This window comes from Leuciscus leuciscus (assembly GCF_965113295.1).
Source record: "Leuciscus leuciscus genome assembly, chromosome: 19".
Lineage (NCBI taxonomy): Eukaryota > Metazoa > Chordata > Actinopteri > Cypriniformes > Leuciscidae > Leuciscus > Leuciscus leuciscus.
Genome location: NC_138743.1, coordinates 7,656,735 through 7,681,119, shown reverse-complemented (window position 1 = coordinate 7,681,119; position 24,385 = coordinate 7,656,735). Strand labels below are relative to the sequence as shown.

At 37.9% G+C, this 24,385-nt stretch overlaps 3 protein-coding genes across 8 annotated transcripts in view; 1 reads left to right on the top strand and 2 right to left on the bottom strand.

Moving 5' to 3' along the window:
* The window catches only part of LOC309482973 (uncharacterized protein), a 32,453-nt gene extending 29,592 nt beyond the window's left edge, over positions 1-2,861 (bottom strand). The window contains exon 1 of the mRNA XM_082148571.1: positions 2,220-2,861. Within this exon, the coding sequence (XP_082004697.1) occupies positions 2,220-2,238 (19 nt within the window). The 5' untranslated portion in view covers positions 2,239-2,861. The remainder of the gene's footprint in view (positions 1-2,219) is intronic.
* A 675-nt stretch (positions 2,862-3,536) lies between these two features.
* LOC309483031 (dehydrodolichyl diphosphate synthase complex subunit nus1-like) lies at positions 3,537-18,571 on the top strand. Of its 3 annotated transcripts, XR_014200468.1 has the most exons (5): positions 3,537-4,074; positions 5,168-5,299; positions 8,899-9,050; positions 13,244-13,462; positions 17,868-18,571. XR_014200468.1 is itself a non-coding variant. In XM_082148670.1 (3 exons), the coding sequence occupies exons 1-3, from the start codon at positions 3,726-3,728 to the stop codon at positions 17,909-17,911; spliced, it is 525 nt and encodes a 174-aa protein (XP_082004796.1). In that variant the 5' UTR covers positions 3,537-3,725; the 3' UTR covers positions 17,912-18,571. The 3 variants fall into 3 exon arrangements, 1 of the variants encoding a protein (XP_082004796.1); XR_014200467.1 differs by lacking the exon at positions 13,244-13,462; XM_082148670.1 differs by lacking the exons at positions 8,899-9,050; positions 13,244-13,462.
* On the bottom strand, positions 15,306-24,161 carry LOC309483023 (methylmalonyl-CoA mutase, mitochondrial-like). 4 transcript variants are annotated; one of them, XM_082148661.1, is made up of 5 exons: positions 23,656-24,161; positions 22,733-23,156; positions 20,758-20,946; positions 20,440-20,636; positions 15,306-20,357 (listed from the first exon to the last, which is right to left on the bottom strand). In XM_082148661.1, the coding sequence occupies exons 2-4, from the start codon at positions 23,106-23,108 to the stop codon at positions 20,443-20,445; spliced, it is 759 nt and encodes a 252-aa protein (XP_082004787.1). In that variant the 5' UTR covers positions 23,109-23,156; positions 23,656-24,161; the 3' UTR covers positions 15,306-20,357; positions 20,440-20,442. The 4 variants fall into 4 exon arrangements, 3 of the variants coding, with proteins under 3 accessions (XP_082004787.1, XP_082004785.1, XP_082004786.1); XR_014200465.1 differs by lacking the exons at positions 15,306-20,357; positions 20,440-20,636 and adding exons at positions 21,109-21,227; positions 21,393-21,760 and having other exon boundaries at positions 20,822-20,946; positions 23,656-23,785; XM_082148659.1 differs by lacking the exons at positions 15,306-20,357; positions 20,440-20,636 and adding an exon at positions 21,393-21,760 and having other exon boundaries at positions 20,804-21,227; positions 23,656-23,785.
* Between the last annotated feature and the right edge of the window lie 224 nt (positions 24,162-24,385).

The following is a 24,385-nucleotide window of genomic DNA, read 5'->3' as shown; positions in this document are numbered from 1 at the left end:
ATCTCGCGAGACTTCAGAATAAGCATGGCGGATGATATGCAGGAAGAAATTGCGATGATAATGTTTGGAATGATTTTCACAGAAAATTCACATGAATAAAAAACATTGTACCCACCATTATATATAACCTTTTATACAAAAATATATTCATTCTTTATTGTCTTTATTTATTCTTTATTGGATTTATTGTCACTCTGGAAAAAGTTATTTAATCCCTCTGTAGAACCTCACTGAACCCTTAACACTCAGCTTCCTGCAAGTGTGTGTGTGTGAGAATGACCGTATCTTCCATCCTCTCGCTTTCTGATTGGATATTGTTTTGTTTCACGTGATAATCTCCAGAACTTGCACGCGTTTGTCCTCGGAGTTCCCCCCACACATCAGGATTTCTGATCGTAAATATTAAACATGTTGAATATTTACAATTCGCGACCGGGGCGGCTCCGACGTTCTTCCGAGCAGGTTCGGACACTCTTAACACACCTCACACCAAGGGAAAATCTGATAAGATAATCTGTTGAACCATCAAGATAATCGGGACATAGCTAGGATTGTTGGAAGGGGGAAAATCGGCCCAAAATCAGCCCGATTCTCCTACCACTGCTATGCTGATGACACACAGCTCTTCCTCTCATTTCAACCAGATGATCCCACAGTAGCTGCACGGATCTCAAGCTGTCTGGCGGACATCTCGACATGGATGAAGGAACATCACCTGCAGCTCAACCTGGCAAAGACTGAGCTTCTCGTCCTCCCTGCCAATCCATCTCTGCAACACGACTTCACTATCCAGCTAGATTCATCATCAATCACCCCATCAAGGTCAGTCAGAAATCTTGGAGTAATACTGGATGACCAGCTGACCTTTACAGATCACATTTCAAAGACAGCTCGATCATGCAGGTTTGCACTGCACAACATCAGGAAGATCAGGCCTTTCCTAACTGAGCATGCAACACAACTTCTCATCCAGGCCCTGGTCATCTCTAGGCTTGACTACTGCAATGCTCTTCTGACTGAACTTCCATCATGTGCAACTAAACCTCTACAATTGATTCAGAATGCTGCAGCTCGTCTTGTTTTCAACGAGCCCAAGAGGGCCCACGTCACTCCTCTGTTGATCTCTCTGCACTGGCTACCTCTCGCTGCTCGCATCAAGTTCAAGGCATTGACGCTTGCTTACAGATCTATCACAGGCTCAGCTCCCTCCTACTTTCACTCACTGCTACGAGTCTACATCCCTACCAGAAGCCTACGATCGGTCAACGAGCGACGTCTCGTGGTTCCATCACAGAGAGCCACAAAATCACTCTCCAGAACATTCTCATTCACAGTTCCATGCTTTTTCCTTTAAATCCTCGCTTATCGGGTTTATGCTACTCTGAACAATTCCTGCACTTAGTATTTTGAGCACTTCTTGCGTTGTTTTTGCCTCTTCACGATGACTCGCTTACAGTAATTTAGTCCTAATTTGTAAGTCGCTTTGGACAAAAGTGTCTGCTAAATGACTAAATGTACATGTACTTGTACTTTACTTGAGGACTATTTTTTCTGGAAACATTTTACTTTAACTTCACTACATTTGAAAGACAAGTATCGTACTTTTTACTCCACTACATTTCTGTCAAGGTCCTTGAGTAGAAAGTAACGTTAGTTGGATTCTGACATCAATCTGATTTTCATTTTCAATGTTGGGTTTGGTCTTCTAAACGCTCATTTTGTCATTGTTTTGGAGCACACTAGCTTATAACAGTGGCTGACATATTCATCCTAAAAGCCAAAAATCTTTAAATAGGACACTATTTGAGGGAACCGCCCGAAACTATTGTGGACGTTATTGAGAGCACTTATTCAATCTCACATTCAATCCCACTAAAGGAACTGTGTTCTAGAAATAAATTTCATATTTATATGAGGGTGGGTAGGTAGGCAGGCATAGATTCAGAGGCATAAGGTACTGTAAGTATTACAAACAATAATAAAACAATGCATTGACATTTACTTGGATGGAATGTAATATTCACATATCACATAACGTTAGTTTAATAATAATAATCAATAATCAATGTCTGTAGTCAATTACAGATTTTTACTTCAGTTAAGTTACTCAAATTCAATTCAAGTTTATTTCACATGCATCAAATAAATGGGATCAAATGGGATCAGTCAGTCATTGTACAACACACCATAAATCATAAATGAAAAATTAAAGCACTCACTTCCTCTTTCACCCATCATGTGATTGCGAGCTATGGATATCCTCCTCCAAACTGTAATAAAATAATACAAAATACAACACAATAGAAATCTCCTCAGAAATACTCACCTGAAAAAAATATCAAACAAACTCATTTTAAAATAAGAAAAGAACAATCAAATAAAGGATTCTCAGAAATGATACGACGCTTTCAAAAATGTAACTCTATATAAAGGATATATCCTCCGATGTCCTTCTAGAATAAGTCTCCTCTCAGAAATATAGAAAACAGCTTCAAAGTCTCAAGTTTCGCACAATTCTGAATTCAAAACACAAGTCGCTATAGCAACTAAAATTCGAATCACGCATGCACGCGCACATCGACTCTGATCCTTAATGTTGACGTTTTCTTTAATATGATATTCATTCTTTCAGACCAGTTTTATTATTAAAACCCGTGGAAAATGTGTGCAAAAAGGCACAAGGGAGAATAAATCGGACATCATATAAATTAATTAAATTGGCCCTTTTCCGCATATATAACCATCAAGGCCAATCAGCTTTCAGTATCACTAATGCATCATCCAACCGGTTAGTAGTAGTGGTGAAGAAATCCAAATTATTGTTGAATTCTCTATTAAAATTGTTCACAATTGCTACACAGTTAAATATAAAAATGCTAAATTTGCTCTGCAAGTGAACGTCGTATTGTGGCGCCATCTTATTTATTTTTTTTAAATGCATTATCAATCTCAGTGGTCTGGTCCAGAGACAATTTCTGGTCACATCAAATTGTTACTGTGGTTTCACTTTATTTTGGTCTCTTTAAAAAACAGCCTAAGCAAATGTTATATTTGTTTATTTTTCTGATTCATCGCATTACAATAAAATCAACTGTATTTAAATGGGAAAATATGATTCTCATCTGTTTAATTTCATTAGCCTCCGGATTTGCTTGAAAAAAAAAACAGAACCGTAAAAGCTATTTTTGTGACAGTAACGTCATATAATATATAATATTATAATATTGAAAGTATTGATTTTAGAAATATATCTTATTACGTATACACAACATATTGTGCTTCTTTATATTCACAAATCTAATGACTAGGCAATTTTAAATCCTATTAAAATAATAGGATTTACACATATTCATTCCATTTGCTGGTCCAGCAACCAATCGCATTCCATCTCGCGTAAGGCTAAATCAGTGTTGATCTGAAACCAGCCATTAAGAGTTATTTTCTTTCCTTAACACTTGCCAGGCTACCGTCATAACTGATCCCAGGCCAGTGGTTAGAATGACGTCAGTCGTCCAATCAGAGAGCTCCATGTCACACAGCAGCAGGTTCAGAGTGGAAAGGTTGGCAGGAAGAAGAAATGGCAGCCGGCGCGCTGCGGCGTTGGCAGTGACCAAAATGGCAAATTTCTCGATAGACCATCGCTCACACGTACACATATTACTTTAATATGAGGAGTGTATTTTAAAATCTGATAGATTTTCAACTAGGAACGCGTTTAAAGACGCATGGCTTTACTGTATGAGATGGTGTGGCGGTTTTTGCACGCGCTGCTCTATATTCAGCGCGCGCTGCTAGCCTGGTTCCGAGTCCACATCTGGAGATGGAAACGGGCTGTGATGGGGTTATTACTGCCCCTTGCCCTCGGCTTTCATAATCAGAGAAAGGCTGGAGCAATTGGCAAACGGTCTAGCCGCCGGGTTCGCTGGGGAGTCGAAGGCAGGACGTTAGAAAAGCTGCCCATTCACGTGGGGTTATTGATCACTGAGGAGGAGATCCACTATACTGACATTGCCAATCTAGTGGTCTGGTGCATGGCAGTGGGCATCTCATATGTCAGTGTGTATGATAATCAAGGTAAGACTCTCATCGAGGTTTGCATTGAATAAAGGGAAGTGAATTGCTGTCACATGCATCCAGTCACCTGCTGTTTCTTCAACACTCATGATGATGACTTGAGCAAAGACTTCAATTGACACATTTAACGTATTAGTGATGAACTTTGTGTTCAGATATTATTGCATTATTGCAAAAGTTTCACTTTTTATGCCTTATGTTGAAGTCAAATAAATAGTATGGTTATTGTTGAATGGTTTCGTTTTTATGACATGCTTAAACTTAAAAAATAGACTTTATAATACCATTATTTGCGTTAAGTTTCTTTGAATCCTTTTAGGAGGTTTTGAATTAATGCATATTACTCAACTTTTATTCTCATCTTTACAAAGTTACAATGTGTCTGGTCTATTTCAAATCATTCTCTTTCAGCTCAGTATTTCTCAATGAAGCTAGGGGAGTATGTGATATGATTTATTTCTTATGACCAGGCTGAGACATATTTTATGACTGCTAAAAGTGTGGCAAGGGTGAACCGAGATCTGAATCACATTGTTATTAATGATTCTCAATTTAAAGGTCATAATTACCTTCTTGTTCATTTATGCCACTGTGGACCAAGAAACCAAGTAGCCAGTGTTTCTCAACTAGTTTTGCTTCAAGATCTTTTCTCCCCCCTTTTAAAATGTAAAAAAAAAAAAAAAAATTACTTTATTGATTTGAATGTTCTTTAATATTTTCTTTAATTTCAGTTTATTATTTTGCTTGGTTTATTCTGTCAGAACATACCTGCGTCCCACCAGTTGAAAGCCACTGATCTAAACTCCATTGTCAGTAGTGATTCATTTAAAAGACCAGCAAATTTAATTCACTCATGTAATGTTCCTCAATTGTCGAGTCTAAATTCATCTTCTGAAAGTGTGATGTTGCTGACAATATATTTAGTGTGACTCCAGCATCTGTTATATCAGTGACTTCCCAGCATGTTTTTTTTTTTATAGTAGTTTCTAACTCTCATGGATGAAGAACATGGAGAGTTTCTCTCTGAAACTGTATTGTTTATGGGAATGGGATATCTTTAGGTCATCATCTCTTTGTCACCCTTGTTTCATAGGTGTCTTCAAGAGGAATAACTCCAGACTCATGGAGGAGATCCTGAAAAAGCAGCAGGAGCTTTTGGGAATGGACAGCTCCAAATACTCAGTGGAGTTTTTGAAGAACGCTACAGATAAACAAGAGCATCAAGGTGAGGTTCAAAATCTGAGAAAATTACTGTTGCTTTTTTTTGAGACACCCACCGTGGGTGGACGCCAGTACAAACCGGTTGGATCAGAAGATTTCGTCTAGGATGACTGCCGGTTTTGTTCCTTTATGTTCCTCTGTGACGACATGTGAATGATAATGATTAGTTGTGTTATCTGTATTCATGCCTTGGGTTAGGAAACACAGCAGGTTAATTCACCACAGGCTTTGTGGAAAAATGCAGACACTTTTATGCAGTTTTTATCCGGAAAGATTTATTGTTGCCAAACTCTGTAGGTCAGGAAATTAGTTTTACTTTTCCAAATGTGCTTTAAGCAAGTCATCTTTTGAAGACTATGGAACCTAATCCAGAGCGAGACGGGGATACATGGGAAAACCCACTTTGCTTATTGTTTCACACCTAGGCTAGGCAATATATTTTTTAGAGCTCAACTATAAGGACTTTTTTCTGCAGATCCAGTAGGACTAGTAGTTCAGATTTTGCCTTGAAAACATGTTTATACCGTTCAAAAGTTTGGGTCAGTACGATTTATTAAATTTTATTTTTAGAAAGAAATGAATACTTCTAATTCAGCTAGGATGTATTAAATTGATCAAACCTGACTAAGTTATTACAGCTACCTTATTTTGTAAAAAAAAAAAAAAAAAAGCTTTTCTTTTAAACTTTATATTCGTCAAAAAATCCTGAATATTTAGCAGCACAACTGTGTTAAGCATTGATCATAATAATAATAAATGTTTCTTGAGTGCCAAATCAGCATATTACAGGGGTCGGCAACCTTTTTGTCATAAAGTGGCATTTTTAAATTTCCGAGTTCATCACTGTGCCACAATACACACATAGCCTATATATATACACACACACACACACACACACACACACACACACTCATATAAATACACAAACATTTTACATTTTCATAATGGCTTACACAAATATTACATACATTTAAATATTTCTCTTGAAATTTGTTTTAGATAGACAATTTAATAGTATTTATAACTCCTAACTAGAGATGCACCGATTACAATTTTCTAGGCCGATTCCGATTTTTCATTGAGTTTGACCTGCCGATACCGATTTTAGCCGATTCCGATTTAATTTTTTCTAACCACTTTACAGCACACACAAATAATTATTTTCTATATATATATATTTATAAAATACCATATCCTTTTAGCCAAACTGAATAATAAAAACAAGTTTAAATGGGTACATTTTATATAAATATTTTTGAGTCTTCATTTTCTTTTCTGACATAACCTAATCCAGTTCTTGTTAAAACACACTTAGACATGCACATTCTGTGCATTTTGGGCACTTTTGTTTGAAATCATATTTATTTTGTCCATTAAAAGTGTGCTTTCACTTTAATTGACCGTGAGCAGCGCAGACAAAATAGACTCGGCGGCGAAACCCCCACTTCACTGCTGCTCACACGACGCTCACGCGCTGCCCCTGCTGCCGGTGTGAATGCACTCATTGTTTAACATGCACGGCGAAAAAAATATGCGTGAAACGGCCGTAATTCACGAGGTTTCCTACATGTGCGTTCCATGTGCACGTGTGATGCTGATGTTACGTGATGTTAATCATGGGGAGCCCGAGTGCATTTGACCGGCATAAAATCGGAATATGTCAGACTGACCGGCCGGTCGCCGGTCATGGCCGATCACGTGAAAATTGGCCAATTCTGGTCACCAGCGGATCAATCGGTGCATCTCTACTCCTAACTAGGGGTGTGCGATATGACGATTTTTTATCGTGGACGATTAAAATGTCTCCACGATCTGCTTTTGAAGAAATATCGTAGTATCGCGCATTCTCAGTTGCTGTTCTGGCGCCTCTGTCCCAACATACTGAACAACGCGACGTATATTCACATAAAATGTTAACGCAGCGGAACGGGACACTACAGTTCACAAAAGTTCATAATTTGCATGTGCTTTAATGCCTTGTCGGTTAAACATTTAATTCGCGTGCTGATGCGCTGTTCTAACGTGTGCGTTTCTCAGCGCGTACATGTGAAGCTCACATGCACTAAAAGCCTGTCTACCAGCGCCTTGATACTGGACTAAGTTATCTTTCGAGTCTTATTGTGCTAATACTGTCAAATACACACAAGGTTTACATAAACAAAGTCGGTGAAGTCTAAAGTGAAAGCAAACTTGAGAAAATTGAGAGAAAATCTGCTTGTCAAATGCGTGTATAAAAGACGCGTCGAGTGCAGCTCTTAAAGAGACAGTAGTAATAGTAAACAAGCTGCCGTTTGTCCTTAAAGGGATAGTTCACCCAAAAATAAAAGTCATTATTTACGCACTATAATGTTGTTCCAAGCCTGTATTAATTTCCTTCTAATATTTTCTAATATTAATATTTTGAAGAATGTGGCTATACAAACAGTACCTGGTCCCCATTGACTTCCATAGGAGAAAAATATACTATGGAAGTCACATTCTTCCAAATAACTTTTATTTTCAACAGAAGAAAAACTTATTCGAGTTTAAAACAACTTGAGAGAGTAAATTATGACAATTTGAATTTTTAGGAGAACTATCCCTTTATTGTTAATAAAACAACAAAATGCAAAAAGAAAATCACTCACTGCTCTTGACTGACAACTTTAATAGTAGCTTTAATAAGTATCAATTTATAATTTATACAGTGAAGTCTATGTTTTGTTTTATTTTCATATTTGTTCATTTAATTACTTTCTTCAATGCTACCGTTAAATACATCTACTGTAGCTGAAAACAAAGCACTGTTTATTTAATTTGTATATTAAGTTGTGTGTGTATTGTAATGTGTATCTTTGATCTTAATATTTAATAACAAAGAAAATAATGACAAATATTTTATATCTTCGCCCCGTCTGCCATTCTTTTTTATTTTATATTTTGTTACCTAAGGCTTTGTTTTTAAAATATGGACATTAGTTTGGCTGTAATGCTGTCACAAAATAGTAAAAGCTACATAAAAAAGAATCGTGATAAAATCGTTAATCGTGATTTTCCTGAAAAAAACCGTGATATGATATTTTTACCATATCGCCCACCCCTACTCCTAACTTAATAAAATACGCTTTTTTTACTATGAGGAATTATTACATTAAAACGTAGATCTGTGTGCAGGTAGACTACGTTATCTGAATGAAATGCATACACTTCTCTCGCATTTGCTTGCGTGCCAGCAATTAACCCTCCCAGTGTTGGCACGCTTGCCTTAGGTTGCCGACCCCTGGCATATTAGAATGATTTCTAAAGGATCGTGTGACATTGAAGACTGGACTGAGTGATGGGAGTAATGGCTGCTGGTAGTTCAGCTTTGCCATCACAGAAAAAAATATATAGAGATTGGGATCGTGACGTCAGCCGATCATAGTAACGGAAGGCATTGTGGGATTTTAGGACACGGAGGTTACGGGAGAAACGTAGAGTAGCAGCGTAGTATTAGTATTTGCGGTAGATGGTGGTATATTTTATAAGTAATTCAATTTAGAAACACGAAAAAATGATGAACGCATGCTGCATTATAAATTGTCACAATCGTTCTCATGATCTGCGTGGAAAACGTTTTTTCAGCTTTCCCGCTTGGAAACAAAGCAATGGAACTCAAGTCGCAGAGTTAACAAAGAGGCGTCGCATGGCATGGGTAGCAGCTGTAAGACGGACAAACATCACTTTCAGCAACATTTCCCGACACATGTTTGTGTGTTCACGGCATTTTCACACAGGTAAGTTATCATTACAACACCTTTAATTGTTATGTGGTTACCGCTAGCTGCCCATACAAACTTCATTTTGTAGCTAATGTTATGCAGCCAGAACTCGGTTGTGCAAAGTTAGCTAGTTAAACTAGTTGCAACCCAACAACCGTACAAGGTAGGGCTGTAACTAGTTTAGCTTAGTTGAGTTTAATTTGATAGTTATGCAGCCAGCTAACTTAGTTGTGCAAATTTAGATAACATTAACGTTAGTTAAAAGTAGTTACAACACAACAACCGTAACATTAACTTCAATTATGAAAGAGTAGTTTGTCTGAAGTTTAAAATCATTGGTTACCCGTAAGCCAATCACATAACGTTTGGTTATGACGTGTGTTACTTTAAACACATGTATGATGCGAAAACAAAACCATCGAGCGAAATACCGGAGTGAACATGGCTGTGAACGACTTTTGCAGATTATGTGAAGTAAATCTACGCATCCACGGTACAATCAGCGTCTACGTCACGGCTCTCAGCCCGGCCTCTGTTCGTTGATTGGCCGGCTGTTTTGAGGCCGGAGGAAAACTGGGAGATAGGTCGCTATCTCAGACTGAGTACAGAAGCGAACTGAAATTGAGCGGAAGTACAAAGTCTGACGTAGTCAGGCTACAGTCTCGCTGCGTCCACACAACAAAGTCACAAAACCCTGACCCGGTGACAAAGATCTGAGTTTGTGCCTGGCTGTAGTTCTTGTGTGTCTTCTTCAAGTTTAACTTCCCTTCAGTTAGCTGAAGACAAAAGTTACTGTCATCTGTACAGGCCTGCAGAATGGAGTTGTTTTGGTGCTTATATGTGCATTTGATTTCCAGACAGCCTTTCCCACAACATGTGCAGTGAATGAGCCCATCAGGTGATGCCCCAACCTCCGGAAATGATGGATTTATGATAAACCCACATTGCTCCACTTTCAGGTTATCGTGCTGGGAAGCTGTCAGTGTGACATAGGTCTGCCTTGCTTCTTCCTCGTGGTCTATACCCCATCTGTTGGCAGCTGTGGATGCTGTTTTTTGGGGGTAGCACACCCTCCTCACAGTTGACAAAGCTGGTCTGGCAACACTGGTGGACACAACGGCATGGATGTTGGAAGCTGTTATTCTTCCTGCTCTTGATGTGTACCAGGCAGGGGATCGATGCTGCTGTCTTGTCTGAGCTTCCACCGCAACCACCTCTGCCTCTGTTACCGCTACCATGTGTGTGAGGCCCTCACAATGCTGCTGCAGGACAGACAGTTCACATCCATCCTTGCCCAGGTCACGAAGGTGCTGTAGGGACTTTGGGACTACACGTGGCTTAACAGGGTCTGCATAATTTTGGTAGTAGCCCTCTGTGTTAATTTCGTCATTATTTTCGTCAACGACATTTTTTCACAGACGAAAACGAGACGATAACTTAATAAAAACTAGTTTTGAATGACAAAAACTATGACGAAAATATATTGACATTTTCGTCAACGAATAAAAACTAGACGAAAATGTTAGATGGTGACGATTTGGGAAGCGATCCAGTCTGATGTCCTGCATTTGTGGTAGATGCGCACAATTGTACTGTAACGTGATCTACCCAGCGGCACACGAGTTGGCATGCGCTGCATCATGTCTCATAAAACGTTAAAACATGTAAACGTCTGGGAGAATGAGTGGAGCAGACATGAAGATCTGAATAACAGTCCCTCCAGAAAAACGCGATTATGCGATCGCATGATTCCATGCATAATCAGCCAAAGTCCGCATATTTATGCGGGGGGCGCATTTTTTTAAATACGCCGCACTTTTGCCGCATAAATTGCAGATTTCCGCGTGCAAAATATGCGGGCTTGCATGATTTCATAATCCCCGCATTTTCGTTGCAAAAAGTCAGCAGAAAGTTGACAAATGTTGGGTTTACTTCACACAAGCGCAGCCATTTCCCCTGTTGCCATGGGAACGTTATGTAGTGACGTTATTACGCGACATCATTGAAAAGCTGCAAACCCCGCGATAGGCCTATTTCACAAAAATCCGGTCGTATCTTACACCGCAGGCCGTGCTTTGCATGTTTTCATGGAACAACTGGGGAGAAGTTAAATCACGTCAGACACAGAAGGCAAAAAGACGTGTCTGTGGTGTGAAGGAGTAAGTTAAGCAGATGTTGAAAATGGAGTGTTGATGCTGGTTCGGGAGTGATGCCCTGACAAAACATGTTTATTGCACTTGATTGTTATCTGATTTGCACGTCATGCACTTTTATTTATTATTATCAAATGTTGGCAAATTAAAATTGTTTGTAGAAGTTGTTTTCTGTAACTTTCTTAAAAATGAGTGAACATGGAGCAGTTTTTCCGTGAGCGGGACTGGAAAACCCGGAGTGGATCATGAGCGGAGTGATAAAAGAACGCTTAGAGTGGAGAGAGGAACATGCTTTTGCTCCACTCCAGGCTTTGATCGCATCCCCCTAAGCAGGGTGAATAGCCTACACCTCGTCTTTCCCATTCAAACTAAAATGAAGACATTTATTACACTATTAATGTAATTGGTGTTGGGCAATCACTTTTTTTTTCTCTTTTTCATCAAACTGCAGTTTTCGCAAGTTCCCGCAATTTTCGCAAGTTCCCGCAATTTTCGCAAGTTCCCGCAATTTCATCGCATAAAATTGCATAAATATCCCGCATATTCCATCGCATTTTTTAAGAAATCTTGCCGCATAATCAAGGATTTTTGCCCGCAACAATCACTAAAAAACTCCGCGTTTTTCTGGAGGGACTGGAATAAGAGTAACAACGAAAAAAACACCCGACCCGAAGCGTGCAGCCAAGACACCTAGCCTATACAGCGCGCGAGTACAGAATTGAGCTTTCGTTCGTGTCTGAATGGACAAATACACACAAATATTATGTCTAAATATCCGTTTTGGAGAGTATTCACGGAAATTATGTCGGTTATGTCTTAAACAGTTGTGAGTGTATCGCATGTGCATCAGTGCAATTCTGGATCCGTATGTCATTGGACATGATCCGATGTCTTAAAGTGACAGTGGGTAATAAACCTAATGCGGTCTGTGTCCTTAATATTGATCAAGCAACAAAAGAAAAAGAGAAAAGCATTCACTGCTCGTTAATAGCTTTAATAAGGATTAATTATATTTAATTCATACAAATAAATATGTCTGCTTGAAAGAATAGAAAATGATGTATGCAAGTAGTTATAAAGAATTCATATATCATTCATTGAAAAAAAAGACTGTCTTCTACTTTAGGAAAAGTGGTTTTATTTAATTTTAAGATATTTTTTAAGTTACAGTAGTTAAATCTGTATCTGTATTGCACGTTCAAACTTTAAAATCATTCATCTTAGCAGGTTAAAACCTAAGACATAAATAACACTGATAAGCATAAAATGAATTATATATGTGTATATATTCAAATAGCCTTCACTTCACATTTACACACCAGTGAAAATAGTTGTAAATTCATAGTCAAATCTCCAGTATATTTTTCGTAGACGTACTTTTGATCTCTTTACTAGTTATTTATTTATGTTTATGTGTACGGTTAAGCACAAATATACCAAGGTAAATTCCTCGTTTGTGAAAATGTACCTGGAAATAAACCTGATTCTGATTTAGTACAGAAACTAGTCTAGAACAGTGCAGAAACAACAACAGCGTTTCGCCTGGAAATTACATTTAATAAAAGTAAACAACTTAACCAAAATGTTTCCTAAGTAAAAAAATAAAATATATACGACGCAGAGTTTAACTTGCAGTGTTGTTGTTCAGTTTAGTATGGTGACAGAGAGGTGTGTCTGGTGCGTGGTGATTACCTACCTTTGTGCGAACAACGATTTTCTGGTCGTTGAGTTTGTAAATCTCCAGGTCCTGAACCCAACCATTAGTAAAGTGGTGATGGGCCTCAAGAGATTTATCATTTCGGAACTGCTCAAATGTGTATGCGCTCACACCACAAACAAGGTAAGAAAACACGTCAGGAAATGTTGTTTGCGGTAGCTTGTTCAGATCAGTCGACCACTATTTGTGTTCGTAAGGATCGAGCCCGTCAATTGCCTTTATTTTCTCCAAGTAGCGCTCCTTTGCTTCCTTGTTCAGCTTCTCTCGGTAGATAACCTTTAGCTTGATCTTCGCACGGTCCATGTGTGTTTGTTTACCTTTTTTCTTCTTCTCTATAGAACCTCATTTGGCAAACAAAGAATTACCGCCACCAACTGCCTCTTGGAGTTACAACAGCCGTGTCCTAAAAGATGGCCGCCGCTACCCAGAATGCACTGCGTCGTGACGTAGTTGCCCATTCTCTATAGAGAATGGCAACCGACGTCACTGCGACGTCATCGCGCAATGTATTGTCGGGAGTATCCGCCATATTGTGAGGCTACGAACACAAGCCGGCTGTAAGTAACACTATATAGAGCAACACACAATGTTGGTTGTATGAATTATTTATTTGAGTATGCTTAAAAATAGTTTAAAACCAGGTGGATTGTACAGAGACAAACTCCTACCGGACGCCAAGAAACGCTATGTTGAAAAAAATCAACTTTATTGGAAATGTCGATCCTTATGAAGTCCCAAAAGACCAGTGGATCCGCGACCCTGACGCCTTACCTCCCATCACATTTCCTGATATTTTTACTTATATTGTTTGTGGTGTCAGTGCCTATACCGCAGAGCAATTTCGCAATTATAAGTCTCTGGAAGTCCACGTTAAGTTTACCAATGGAGCAGAGCAGTTGAGAGGCGCTTTAAGTGGGCTATTTAAAAAGTGTGAATTTATGTTAGATTATGTTTTTAAAACATACGCGCAGAGTGTTACGTAATATTGTGTGTGTGTGTGTCCGCAGCTGCTAATTTTTTATTTATTTTTAAACCCAGAGCTATGAGCGCAAGTCCACTGCCAGCGTTGTGTAAGGTTAGCAGTAGGCAGTTTTTTTGTGTTAATTTCTATTTCCTGTCGCTGTGCAGCCTCTTTTATTGTATATGACACTTTAAACAGCCCAATAACCCTTTTCTTTAAAGGAGCCGTATGTAAGATTATGGCCAAAACTGGTACTGCAATCACTTTCAAATTACTGTAGAGCGGTGTATCCCCTCCCCCTCCCCCTGACTCGAGGTTGCCAGATAGGCTGCAGGATCCAGCAGGAACGTAGGCTGCTACGTAGCTGTGGTAACTAGAGCAGAGCTGGCAACCCCGATGCCGAAACACTACTGACTTCGTGATTGGTAGTTAGCCAGAGGGTGGAGCTTCAGGCCAAAACACAAGATGACAACATCAACATCAGTTGAGGGCTGCAACTTCACTTTTTAAATGACAATATCCTGGCTTGAAACTACTGTTGTCAGTGATATAAGTATTTGAAATGAACATGGTTTCTTAATGTCTAGTGACATATCAGGGCCATTTTATGATTAATTGAAATACATTTCTTACATACAGCTCCTTTAAACTAAAGGATTAATTTATGTCCCGTTGACCGGTCCATTGCATTACGAATAAAGCAGAATCAATAAAGTCAAAAAATGTGATGTAAAGTCAAAAAATGTGATGTGAAGTCAGGTTCGAGTGTGTGCGCTGTTTGAACGAGTGTTCTCACTGATAGGCTACGCTTGTGTGATTCACGGAGTTTTGACGAGTTTTATAGTCTTTTATAGTCTATTGTTTCTTATTCAAAAGTGGTGAGGATGCCCCCCACCCCCCCACCCCACAAAAAAAAAAAAAACTCAGCACCCCCAACCTAAAACCTCTTCCCGCGCCCCTGATATAATATACAAAAATATAACGAATAAAGAAGGCATCACTACTAATTACCAAGTTGCAGTTTGAAAAAGCAAGCACTATTTTTTTTTGAATGCAAAATACATTATCACCACTAGATGGGAGAAATTCTTACACAGTGTCCCTTTAAGTCAGAGCCTATACTACTTTACTTTATCATGAGTCTTTTTAAACATGAATATCTGTACTTCTACTTGAGTGAGGGATGTGTGCACTTTTGCCATCTCTGTAAGATCGCGAGGACAGGAAAGTAGTGAGGGGAGACAGGAATAATGTTTTGTGGTCATTTTTCTTAATTTTTATAGTATAGTATAGAAAGATATACAGTAGTATTTTTAGTATCTGTATTTCTACTTGAGTGAAGGGTGTGTGTAATTTTGCCAGCTCTGTAAGATAATGAGGACAGAAAAGTAGTGATGGGAGACAGGAATAATGTTTTGTGGTAATTTTTTCTAAATTAAAATTTTGATTTTAATTTTTGTATTATAGGCAACACACCAGAAAGAAGGATTTACTTTTACTTTCGTGTATAAAAATGAAAGTCAATGTTTTACCCAAAAATGGTGGTGCATAGCATTCTACTTTTAATAAAAACAAAGGCTAGAAATAAATTCTGATTATGTTAGATGTAGTTCTGCCTCATAAGTTCAGGTGCTCTGGTTTTAACCCGGACTCATGCAGGACAAATAAACTGGAGAAGGTAAATATAGGTGGAATGTTTTTTTGATTTTTTTTCTTCTTCTTTCAACTATTTGACTTTAAACAAATTCGATTTTTGTGAATATTTTGAATAAAATATTAAGAGGAGAAATTGCTAAAAAAAAGTTTTCAGTCAGTTTTCCTCATTCTTTTTTTTGAATGCAAAATACATTATCACCACTAGATGGGAGAAATTCTTACACAGTGTCCCTTTAAGTCAGAGCCTATACTACTTTACTTTATCATGAGTCTTTTTAAACATGAATATCTGTACTTCTACTTGAGTGAGGGATGTGTGCACTTTTGCCATCTCTGTAAGATCGCGAGGACAGGAAAGTAGTGAGGGGAGACAGGAATAATGTTTTGTGGTCATTTTTCTTAATTTTTATAGTATAGTATAGAAAGATATACAGTAGTATTTTTAGTATCTGTATTTCTACTTGAGTGAAGGGTGTGTGTAATTTTGCCAGCTCTGTAAGATAATGAGGACAGAAAAGTAGTGATGGGAGACAGGAATAATGTTTTGTGGTAATTTTTTCTAAATTAAAATTTTGATTTTAATTTTTGTATTATAGGCAACACACCAGAAAGAAGGATTTACTTTTACTTTCGTGTATAAAAATGAAAGTCAATGTTTTACCCAAAAATGGTGGTGCATAGCATTCTACTTTTAATAAAAACAAAGGCTAGAAATAAATTCTGATTATGTTAGATGTAGTTCTGCCTCATAAGTTCAGGTGCTCTGGTTTTAACCCGGACTCATGCAGGACAAATAAACTGGAGAAGGTAAATATAGGTGGAATGTTTTTTTGATTTTTTTTCTTCTTCTTTCAACTATTTGACTTTAAACAAATTCGATTTTTGTGAATATTTTGAATAAAATATTAAGAGGAGAAATTGCTAAAAAAAAGTTTTCAGTCAGTTTTCCTCATTCTTACCAACATGTGTTTTCTTTCACCAAAACACCAGCTGATTTAAACACACCGAGCAAGAATGATGAACAAAGTGGACATTAGTGAAGGTCAAAAGTCCTGCAGCATTCAAAACCACTTGATCTGATTCAATTAATGTTCAGACATATCAAGTGTGACTTAAGCATCTAAATAGTTACTTTATGACAGCATTAAAATGACTCCACAAAGGAGCAGAGCTGAGACATGTAAGCTGTTGCCAGATGCTTTTATTCAAAGTGATTGCATTGGTTGCATTCAAGGTGTACATTTGATCAGTTTGTTTTATTTTACCAAACTGCACTAGGCAAAGAAAGCTTTTATAGGGATGTTTATAATGAATGGTTAGAATTAGAAAGAAACATTTCAAGCCCCATCTAGTTCCAGAATTCTATTTCCAAAGACAACAGTTACATTACAGTACAGTACAACTGTTAATCACACACCGTCATCCTCTCTTTGGTACACTCAGAAGCGTTCTGTACTTTTGAAAATGTTGTCCCTTATGTTTTGGCCCCAAGTCATTGCAGATTTGTATTATATTTTCTTGGCTGTCCTGGATGAAGGAATGAACTTGAGGTCTGTTGTTCATTAGGTATAGCTCACCCAAGCATTGCTGTCCCTGGTGTTAAACTGTGTTAGGAGTTTGTGCCTAAATTTATTAAGGCTCTGACAATCCGCTCCGTCGCCGAGAGCCAGAATGATGAGGAGAGCCTCTTCAAATGAATACACTTGTTTCCATCAGACTGGCTCCCATCAACTTTCAAAATATGTGGATCATCAGAAGAGTACATCACAGGAATTGAACTGAAACATCTCCTGGAAAGCCACAAGCGTGCATCTGGCACATTTGAATTTAACAGTCCAGATATTTAGGCTACTGCATGTTTTTTTCCTTCTGAGAAATATTTACGTTCTTTTTTTTCTTACAAAATATTCCTCTCTAACACGTGTTCACACAACAGTGTCTGCTCTTGCATCAACACAACAAGCATGTGTTGTGATGCTCTTCGTGTGTTGGAGATGAACATTCTGTAAACTACAGTGATTAACCTCAATTTTATGAAGCAAAGTGCTTTGTTTGCACAAAAAAAAACACATAATTTACCACTTTATTATGTTTTTTGTGTGCAAACAAAGCACTTTGCTTCATAAAATTGAGGTTAATCACTGTAGTCACATGGGTTACTTTAATAATGTCTTTAGCTTTCTGTGCCTTGAACATGAGTGTCTATGGAGGGACAGAAAGCTCTCAGATTTCATTAAAAATATCTTTTGTTATTTGTGTTCTGAAGATGAATGAAAATCTTATGGGCTTGGAACGACAAACATTTTTATTAAGCTCTTGAGTCATCTGTCTCTCTTTCTCTGTAGAGTCACATTCCTGGTTTTGGAGATTGTACATGAGAAGATCCTGAATCAACCGGTTCTTCAGACATCATCAAGCATCATCTTCACGTCATGTTCTTTTGTAAATAAAATTGAGGATGGAATTATGGATGATTGTGAGGGTTTTTTAGAGACAAGCCGTGGAAAAAATACTGCGATTAGTAAAAACTGAGGTTTATTGACAGATTTGTCTTGTGTGATAGGACACATGATAGAATTGGTGTGAAGTCAGTAAGACTTTGAGCTTCAGTGAAATGGTTATTCCGTAACTGAATGGTATATTGTGGACACTGAACACCTGCGATCACGGACATGTATCTGAAGTTATAACAGTATGAATGTACATAACTTTTCCCCACATAAAGTAATCTTGTGGAATAATGCTTATATTACAGTTAACTGGAAATCTCTTTATTTACAGAGTTGGATGGATAAAATAATTTACTTTCACTCTGACCTTTTAGATCAGTCAGCTCAGTTTCTTCTGAAAATTTTATGAATAAATTGTAATTTCCTATTAAATATCGAGAATACTATTCTGTGATAAAAGCCATTCCCGCAGGTCTATTGATGTTAATGAGAAGCCATATGTTGTCCCTTAACGTTTGTAGAATTGAACCTGTATACTTCATGTAAATGGAGTGGACATTAACAGTAAAAAGTTCACAAATAAATTGATCAGAAATCTATTTTATGGAGATTTTTCAATCTTTCTTCAATATTTGTTTCCAAGAGCTTATTCGGAAAAAAAGCTTGGTTGCTTCCTTTTCGGTTTTGTATATCTAAAAAAATTCGAGACATATACATTTGAAAATTCTTCATAATATTTATAGTAATTATACTTAATCAAAATGTATGGATATTGATGAAAATTGCTCATTTTGCTCAGATCAGCCAGAAAAAAAAAAAACCTACATCTCTTTTATAAGTGTTTCCACACAAACATTCTGGGAAGATTTATCTATGCAGAATTCTGGTTATGATTGTGAAATAACATCCAAAGTTGTTATATATTTTAAATCAAAAGATGTTTCTGTTAATTTTATGTCGAACCTTATGATCTTATTTGGTAAATTTCATAATCACAAAAAGTAAAATAAATAATTCTAAACCTTGTCTGAAGGTCTTTATGGCTGATTTTCATTTGTATATTGAGTCTCTCAAATGTATCGATAACAAAAATGTAGAGATATATTCACTAAAGAGTTGAAGCTTCTTGAAATTTGAAATCCTGTCTTCTTTCTTTAAGTCGCTACTAATTAATGATTTATTTGTTTATTTTCTTTATTTCTATTTAAATCAATATTATTGTATATTGGCATTTTCTTATTGTTTTTTTTCCTTCTGTACTTTTTGATGTATTGTAAACCCAATCTTTTTAGTTACTATCTTTTTGTATGTCTTGTTATAGTTGTAAATGTTTCATGTTTGTCTTAATATCTAATAAAAATATATAAATAAAACACACACACACTTTTCTCAGTTGAGTGTGCTTAGTACAGTAGATGTGGTTTAATCAACAAGATTTAAAAAAGAAAATTCAGTCACCATCCACATTCTTCAGTCACCATCCACAAGCGGCTAGGGCCCTCAAACTCTGGGGCCCGACTCAAGGGCACTAGACGATGGAACTCGCCGAGTTTCAGGGTTCTACGACCTTCCGTCTCCTTACGGACGCGTGTTCCGTTTTTTTTAACCCCTGTCAGTGTATGACATTTTTGAATGGGGCCTCATTCGTTTTAAATAATGAAAACGTGTATTAAACCACCTCTAGTGTACTAAGCACGCTCAACTGTACACGATCCACTAATTTTCCAGTAATTTCAGTGGTTAAAAAAAATAAGAAGGTCCTGGAAGCTTAAAACAATTAAATGGATACAAATGAATATATTTCTGTTCCTTTGTCATATTTATTGAAAATCAGACACCAAATATCAAAACAAGATACTGTGAGCTTTCAAATGATATATAGTTTGTCAATATTACTTTAGGTTTAGACGGAGAAATAATAGTTTTAAATGTAAAACGCCAAAAATTTTGCAGTGACCTTCCGGGACCTTGTTATTCAGTGTAAAATGCAAAACGCGTGTTTTTCACCCTTTTTCGGCCTTTCGATCCCTGAACGAGGTCGCAGGTCCACCAAACTTTTCCGCCCGCTCCAGGGGGGCTTGACGAGACGGAAAATGGCGCCCCCTAGTCGATCGGCCCTTTCGAAGTGGTTAGGGATAGACAATATGTTAGGTCCTGATCCACTGCATTTTTATGCAAAATTAAGCACTGAAATTACTTGAGAGTTAGTGGAACGTGTCCGATTGAGTGTACTAAAAAACAAAAAAGACAAGAACACAATGGACACAAACACCCAACTTCAAATTTTTGAAGTTTTAAAAAAACACAGAGGAAAAAAAAGACAGACGGACAAAAATCAAAACATACACTCCCACGTGTCTGTGAAACTGGGGACAGAGCTCTCATCTGAAAAACAAACCATCAATTTAGTGGACCACTAATTGAGTAACTTGACTTTTTGGGATTGTGATGATAAACGGATTCATACCAATTATGTCCTGGCGCTGGTCTGCCTCCGGCCCGAGCCAGTCGGTCTTCCGCCTGAGGCTCCGGGGACCCGGCCTCCGGTGGGGCCTCGGCCTGAGAGAAGTCGTGGACCATGGGGATGGCTGGCTTGCTGTCCCAAAGAAGCTGCAGCTTCACCGACCTCTCCAACGCCCGCACTGCCCTTGACCTCGAGCGGGTCTGAAACATTATAAAAAACACGATTGTATTCGTTAAATCAACAATAAACAGACAGCTGTTTCATGCACTGATTTAAAACAAGGGGTCAAACACGATCGTGTCAGTTTTAACAGTGACTTACCGTCAAGTCCCGGTGCCCTTTCAGCAGGTGTTTTTCCGGATACTTGACAACCTTTCCGCAGACGACCTGGGCAAGCCACATTGGCCAGCTTCACTCTGCAGCGGGCAAATTTAGTGATGATCGCCCGTTGCTCGAGGTTGGGCATGATGTGGGCGTCCCTCAGGTGCTCGGTGATGTACACCAGCCGGGCTATAAGAAATTATTATACCACCAGCTATTATACCACCAGCTATAAGAAAAGATGTGTCAAAAAAGTCCAAACATACAGTGTATGACACAAAATGATGTAATGTGCAATAAACCATTTGTAGCATTTTGTGATGGCATAAGGAACTTGATGCTTGAAGAAACCTTGGAGACATTCCCGCAGTTCTTCTGGATTTAGTGTCTCAGTTTTTTCTGTTTCTTCATGTAATCACAGACGGACTCGATGATGGTGAGATCAGATCATACCGGCTGTTGTCAGACTCCTTGTGCATACACAAATCTCACTGGATTATTACAATTAATGGCAAAAAGAATGTTTGGAAATGTAAACTGATATTTCCTACTGACACACTACAGCAAAAGATATAAATAACTGACTTAACCATTTTTTGCACAGTACTGTATATGTCATGTCACACAAGCTGTACCTTTGAAGTGTAAGCGAAGATATCGGCGATGGCGTGCATCGACGGCTCTGGAGGAAAGATGTAGGTGTTTCGCACCATGAACTCTTTGAGAATGTCGTTCTGGATCGTGCCGGTCAGTTTCTCCTTGGGCACACCTTGCTCTTCTCCGGTCACGATGAACATGGCTAAAACGGGAATGACGGCTCCGTTCATCGTCATGGATACCGACATCTTCTCCAGCGGGATGCCGTCAAACAGCAGCTTAGTGTCCTCTACGGTGTCGATAGCTACACCTGCCATTCCCACATCCCCATGAACTCTGGGATTGTCCGAGTCGTAACCTCTGTGCGTCGCAAGGTCAAAGGCCACAGAGAGGCCCTGCTGGCCCGCTGAAAAAGGAATTTATATGACTTTTAGCTTTTTTTTGATCAACTGAACCCCTTTTAACCTAAAATATTTATTTTAAGACCCTCTAAGATTTTAAGTTAAAGGGATAGTTCACAGAAAAACAAAAATCCTGTCATCATTTACTCACTCTCATGTCGTTCCAAACCCATAAAACGTTCGTTCATCTTCAGAACACAATTGAAGATAGTACGGCTGAGCTTCTGTTTACCATAATTGAGTGCTCTATGTTCTTTGATTGATGTTTATATGTGAATAAAAGCCTAAAAATAAATCTGTTCATCATATAAAGCGATCAAATCTCTTCAGAAGACTTGGATTAAACCACCTGATTCATATGTTGTTGTTTTTTACAGTCTCTTTATGAATGTTTTGAAGAATTAGAGTTTTGGGAGAACAGATTATCAATGGAGACAGAAATCTCTCAGATTTCATTAAAAAAAAAATCTTCATTTGTGTTTCAAAGATGAACGAAAGGCCTTGCAACAACAGGAGAGTGAGAAATTTATGACAGAATTTTTATTTCTGGGTTAAATATACCTTTAATATTGCACATCTTTTTATAATTCAACACATTCACGATTCTCTGTCAGCTAATGATCACATGAAATGCAGATAAACAAACAAAATATTTATACAATTTTATATAATACACATAAAATATATTTATATACAATTTTAATTTGATTGTGATATTTTAAAATTATATATTTGAATAATTTAATTAATATATTTAAAGGAGCCATATGTAAGATTGTGGCCAAAACTGGTACTGCAATCACTTTCAAATTACTGTAGAGCGGTGTATCCCCATGATATGAACATGATTTCTTAATGTCTAGTGACATATCAGGGCCATTTTATGATTAATTGAAATACATTTCTTACATACAGCTCCTTTAACTCAAATTTTCATGTGAGTGAACTGGTATATTTTTAATATTGTGACGTCATACCTTTAAGATTGTCCCGGTAAAACTTGTTGCTTTCCTCTACAGTGCTGAAGCCAGCATATTGTCTGATGGTCCAGGGTCTGTAGGTGTACATGGTGGGGTACGGCCCTCGGGTGAACGGGAAGACTCCGGGCAGCTCATCTTCCACCGCGGCCGTGTCCGTCTGAGTGTATACGGGTTTAATGGAGAGGCCCTCAGGGGTCTTCCAGATCAGATCCTCTGGGTTTTTCCCTTTCAGCTGCTTCTTCACTTCATCTTGGTGTGGGGTGGCCGTACGGAACTGTCTGGGGTGGCGCTGGAGGTCAAAGGTCAAGGATACAGACGCTCTCAGCAGTCGCCTGGCTGTCAAAGACACGCATGCCTTCCATGCGGTCAACATGTTGTATGCATTGGGTATTTGAGAGCAAGTTTAGTTACTCAAGGGTATCTAATAAAAAAGAAATAAAAAGAAACAGGCTTTCAATGCAAAAATAAACAATATTATGTGTGAGTGTGTGTTTGTTTGTATAAATAAGTATATGGTGATTAGCATTCAGTCTTTGATACTGGATCCTGAAAGTCACCCACACAATACGACTGTTATGACTAAAAATACCTGGCAAAGCCTCCACTAGCAAACATGTCATCAAAGAGTACCTTTTATATTATAGCATTTCTATTACATTACATTTCTATGACCATTAAACAAAATATAGTAGCAAATGTCACATTTAAAGCCGTATACATCACGGATCATCAACCACTTTCACTATTATCCATTAAAGTTTGCAAACTTACAGGCCTATTTAGATTATCCCGTTTAGAGCCTTTGCATACTAACAATAATTGATCATCTAGGACCGACAAAATAACACTTAAATGCAAGCGTTGATATTATAATGTTGTAAAACAGAACATTTAATAGCAAACCAAAAGCTATTTCTGACCTTGCGTTCTTCTATTTACCAGACACTGATGATGACACGCTGACAGGCGTATTGCGCTCCAGCCAATCACATTTAACAACAAACCAGATTCAGCCAATCAGCATCAACTCTGATCCGGATGTGCACTGTACAACTTCACGGATGATATTGAGGCTTTGAAACAAAGGTTCCGTTTAGTGTTTTTTAAAAATATTAGATGTTTTTGTGGATAAGAGTAAAGACCCGCCAAAATTACAGTTATAGTTTAGTTTAGTATAGTGAGATACGTCACCGTCTCGCCGATTATTATTTTGACGGCCTTACAATCGTTACATAGATATAAATACGTAAACAACAATTGATTGCTTCAGAAACGTCGGTGCGCCCGCCATCTTGGAACGGTCATCATGTCGTGTTAGCTGACGCCTTCGTCTAGCTGTATTGTTAGTTAGTTTAGTAAAATCATCTGCTGAAGTCTATTGCAGATGTAGATATTCATACTATGTCTAACTGCGGTTGCAGACGCACAGTCAACTTGTGTTTTTATGGCAGCCCAATGGACTCTATCTAGATGCAATCGTTATGTCACCTTAATTCCAGCAGGTGGTGACATATGCCAAGTTATATATAAATATACGCTGCAGGTTTTCACAATTATTTGTCATTATTACAATTCATAACGACTGATAATTTTGCTAAATATTTAATCTTTTTCAGCCAATTTAATTTGTATTTTATTAAAGAACATTAG